General features: G+C 37.8%; 1 protein-coding gene across 1 annotated transcript; it reads right to left on the reverse strand.

The window, feature by feature from the left end:
- Positions 1-4,004: 4,004 nt before the first annotated feature.
- LOC102662979 (putative uncharacterized protein DDB_G0290521) lies at positions 4,005-4,439 on the reverse strand. The gene has a single exon (XM_006580651.1). The coding sequence runs from the start codon at positions 4,437-4,439 to the stop codon at positions 4,005-4,007; it is 435 nt and encodes a 144-aa protein (XP_006580714.1).
- Positions 4,440-4,644: the final 205 nt, after the last annotated feature.

The following is a 4,644-nucleotide window of genomic DNA, read 5'->3' on the forward strand; positions in this document are numbered from 1 at the left end:
TCTAGACTCTATTCCTTCAATAGAGAAGTTTAATGAGATGGTAGCCTAGACCAGGACCCAACCTTCTCTTCATAAGGAAGACGAAGGTCCCACAGCCCAGGTACCTCAGCATGTGGAGGATGAGTCATCTGAGGCCACCATCCCAGGGCCATTTGATATAAGAGAAGAGGTAGAGGAGACACAGGTGAGACAGGTAGCTGCTGCCACTCCTGAGCTATCCCTTGAGGCTACTTCAGAGCCTTATGCACCAATGGTAAACCTATCCTTACCTCAGCCTATAGTAGACCCCTCCACTCCTCTTCTACAGATGTCAGAGGACCCAACTACACCAGTCCTAGCTGTGGACACTTCTCCTCCAACTACTCCAGTGCTTCAGCTGACAGATGAGGAGGATGGCTAGACACAGGGCACCTAGGACTAGTCACGTGAATTTTGATTCCTGATGATACTTTTTGCTTTTTGATTTATTATTATTATTATTATTTTGGTTTTCATACAGTATTTCCTTTAGGTCTACATACACTGCTAGTTTTATTTATGGGTAGTTAGTTTGCTTATCCTGAAACATTTTGAACAGTTTGACTTGTTTTTATGACATGGCAGTAAAACACTTTTATCTTTTTATGAAAATGGTTGTATGCTTTCATTTTGAATTGAGTGCATGATTGTGATGGAGTTTGTGTTTCTTATCATGAGTTTGAGCAAGTGTGTATGTTAGACAAAGAAAGAACAAGAATGTGAACTTGCAATTAGAATTGTTAGACAGTAGACAGATTGATTGAGAAAGAAAAGCTTGAACCAAAACTAGTGAGAGTGTGAACTTAAACTATGAGTGAACGACTAGCTGTGAGTAATAATCTTTGCATGAATCTCTGAATACCTTGTGAAACACAAGTGATGAGGGCATTTTACTCCATTCTCTTATCATGCAATCAATTTGTAGCATACACCTTTGTACATAGTCACTGCATGTCATTGTCACTTGAGGACAAGTGAGTTGTTCTCTTTTTGCTTGAGGAAAAGTAAAACTGTAAATTTGGGGGAGTTGTTAGTCGGTGAAAACGACTAACTTTTGTGTATAAAACTTGTATAAATTGTATCAAACTCTCCCAATTTATGGTTATTTTGTAGTGTTATAAGTATTTTCTGTTAAGTATAGGTAATAAATACTTAGTATTTTCATTTTGTGTGTTTAATAATCATTTTCTCTCAATTTCAGGTTAATTAGGAAGGCTTTGGAAAGTGCTATTTTTAACTTTCTCACTAAGCCAATCTGTTGGCTTAGCGAGCATCCACTAAGTGCAACACTCTTGGGCTAAGCACGAGGAAGACTCTGGAAGAAGATGAGTTGTACAGGTTCGCTAAGCGCACCGCTTCATCTCACTAAGCGCATCGCTTCAGTTCATCTACTAAGCGAGAAAGGCAAGCTAAGCCAAAAATCACTAACGTGCGCTAAGTGGTCCACAAGTGCGCTAAGCGCATAAGCACGAACAAGGCCACCTATTTAAGCCTGAAATTAGATTTTAGAAAGAGAGTTTGGACTGGGATTCAGAGCTTTGCATGTCTAGAGTTTCTAGAGAGAGAAAGGTCCAAGTTACAGAGAGTTTTGAGAGATTTTGTTGTGTGAAGATCTGCAGAGACCAGAGCTTGAAGCAGGAGCCGGTTTGAGAGCTTGAGATGAGTTTTTGAGTGATTGTGAGATCCTAGAGGTGAAGGAGACATCCTCACCACTTGTATTTTTGGAATCTTTCATCTTGTTCTTCTCTTTGTTGTTAAGAAGGTTTCCTGGTATGGAAAGCTAAATCCTTTGTTGGATCTTCCCTATAGGTACCTGATGTAAATATATTTCTATCTATTTAATGATGTTTTGTGTGTTCTCTATGCTATCTACTTTTCATTCCAGTATGCCTTTACCTTGATCACGTAGATACATGCTTTGTTAGGGTTATTCAACAGTGGAAAGTGGTCTGACTCTAAAGTCCTTAATAGTGCAGGGCTGAGTTGTCGTGCTTTCACGAGGAATCGGGATACAATAATTTAGTTGAGTATGTGTGTCTTAATGCGGTCCTGATTGAGTTTAGTCTTACAAGAGGAATCTGCGGATGATGCTTGATCAGGATTAGGCTAAACTATCATGAGGAATCGGGGTTTAGTATCTCAGGAGACACCATAAGAACACATGAACATTGTTAGATAGAGAATATATTTTTAGCATCAGGCACCTATTAGGAAGACCAACGTGTTCTCTACTTGTTTTTACACATCATTTCTCTCGCATGATTTTCTTTCTTTTTGCACAGATAGTTTATACACCTATTCATATTCATACTTACCTTTACACACTAGACACCTATTTGCTGAAATAGCTTACCAAATAACACAAGTTCCCCGAGCGTTCGATACTCGGCTCTTACCGTTTTATACTACTAGTGCGATCCAGTGCACTTGTCGAAAGCCGAACAGGTTATGCCGTTGTTTTGTCGTCGAGGTCGTCACTTTTTCTGACAAGGTGGAGGGGGTTCGCGTCCGGATCTGACGAAAACGACATCGTGGTCATCGGCGGAGGTCCCGGCGGCTACGTTAGCCATCGTCGGCTTTCAATTTTCTACTACAAACAATAATAATAATAATAATAATAATAATAATAATAATAATAATAATAATAATAATAATAATAATAATAATAATAATAATAATAATAATTTTTCGTTATTGATCATCTTTCTCCCTTTTAATTGATAATCTTTTGTTGATTAATAATGTTTCGCGCCTCTGTAGGTAGGAATTGAAGGACTACTGACTGAAAAATGTGCATCTCCTCTTTTGATTGACGCAACTCCTCCCTCAGGCGGTTAATCTCTGCAGCATCTTCAGCGCGACAGGAAGATCCTTGCAGATGCTGCATGAAGCTGTCACTTCCGCATTTGTAAATATGAGCAAGGTCTCCAGTACCATAAAGGCATCCCTTACACTTTGGTCTTGTAGCTGCAACCCAACACCGACTCGTAAGTCTTTGTTCTTCAGTAGGGTCTAAGGGAGTGAGTTAGGATTCACCAACACTTGATGCAACATCAGACCTAGCTTGAGATAGTCTAGCCTCAAATTCTTCTTGTAATTCATAAAAAATTATTATTCCAAAAATATAAAAAAAATTTAAAGAATAAAAAAAATGTGCAAGATAATGCTCTCACATGTGTCTGTCTAGATCTATCATCGACAAATTGACTAGTATCCTTTCGTAAATGAGTTTGTTGAAAGACCTCATCTACATATACAAATCGACCAAGCTCCTCTGACTATCAATAAACATTTAAAAATAAACATTAAGTGGTAAATTAAACAAGTATAAACAACTATGTATTATAATTTTAGTGTACATACCAAGTGAATGGCATGATCCTGCAAGCTGATAGAACCACCTATGTGCATACACCCACCCTTTTCAGATGCTCGATTTTTTTTTGCCTGTAAACACTTGGAGCGATACTCAGGTGCATTCCAATGTGATAACAAATCATTCCAAACACGATCTCCAATCCAATATGGCCTTTTATTTGGCTTTCGGGCATCCCTAAACATCTTAGAAAGTTTGTGAGAAGCTTTCGAGTTAAAATCTTTTTGTATTTCATTCTCTTCCTCGGTCTCCAGAACAATTTTCTCTAAAGTATAACAAAGTAACGAAATTGTACACAATTAGAAAAATATGAATTTTACAATTTTAGTTAAAATAAAAAAATAACATTAGCATCCATTTCAACCTTTGAACTAATTCATTAACAAAAGAATAATTTACCTTAAAACGCTGGAAAAAAAGTTTTTGATGTTCTTTTGGAATCGCTTCCCATGTAGGCCAAGGCTGACCAAATTGTTGCCTAATGGACAAAGTGACAGCCTTTGCCGCAACCTTATATGGATGAAACCTAAATATAAAAAATAATTAATGAAAACAATAAAATCCATCTTATGTATCATATATAATGATAGTTATATAAATTTTGTAATACTTATGCTCCATTAATTAATGTAACCATAAGACGATTATTAAGAGGGGGGTTTTCCATTGCCAAATTTACAGCATCTTCATCTATAGGCAAATTGCCCACAGGCAGAGATGGTGAAGGTGTGGATGTAGGTACTGGGGATGGTCCACGTGCATCAACGGAGGATGGAGATGGTGTGGATGCAGGTACCGGAGATGGTCCAGGTGCATTAACATGAGATGAAGATGGTCTAGCTTTAGTTGGAGGTGGAGATGGTGTAGGTGCAACATCGGGAGGCCTAACTGGGATAGACACAGAAGATGGAGATGGGGTAGATGATGTTAGACTATCTCGAGGTGGTAATAGTCTAACCACGTATCGCTTTTTCTTTGCAGTTGTCCTTTTTCCATTGGAGTCATGTGACGGGGGTCGAGGAGGGTCAACGCCACCTGCTGTCATATCTCTATATAGAAAAATAATACTATAACATAAATACTCTAATAACATATTGGGATGGTTGAAAATTAGATAACTAACAAACTTCCATATGAAAACAAAAGTAAAATACACTAACAAAGTTTTGAAGTATTAGAAGAAAGCAAACATGTCATTAATAACAAACATTATAACTGACTAACAAAGATCAACGTCTAATCCTCTTCAG

The sequence above is a fragment of the Glycine max genome, chromosome 5 (genome assembly GCF_000004515.6).
Source record: "Glycine max cultivar Williams 82 chromosome 5, Glycine_max_v4.0, whole genome shotgun sequence".
Taxonomy (NCBI): domain Eukaryota; kingdom Viridiplantae; phylum Streptophyta; class Magnoliopsida; order Fabales; family Fabaceae; genus Glycine; species Glycine max.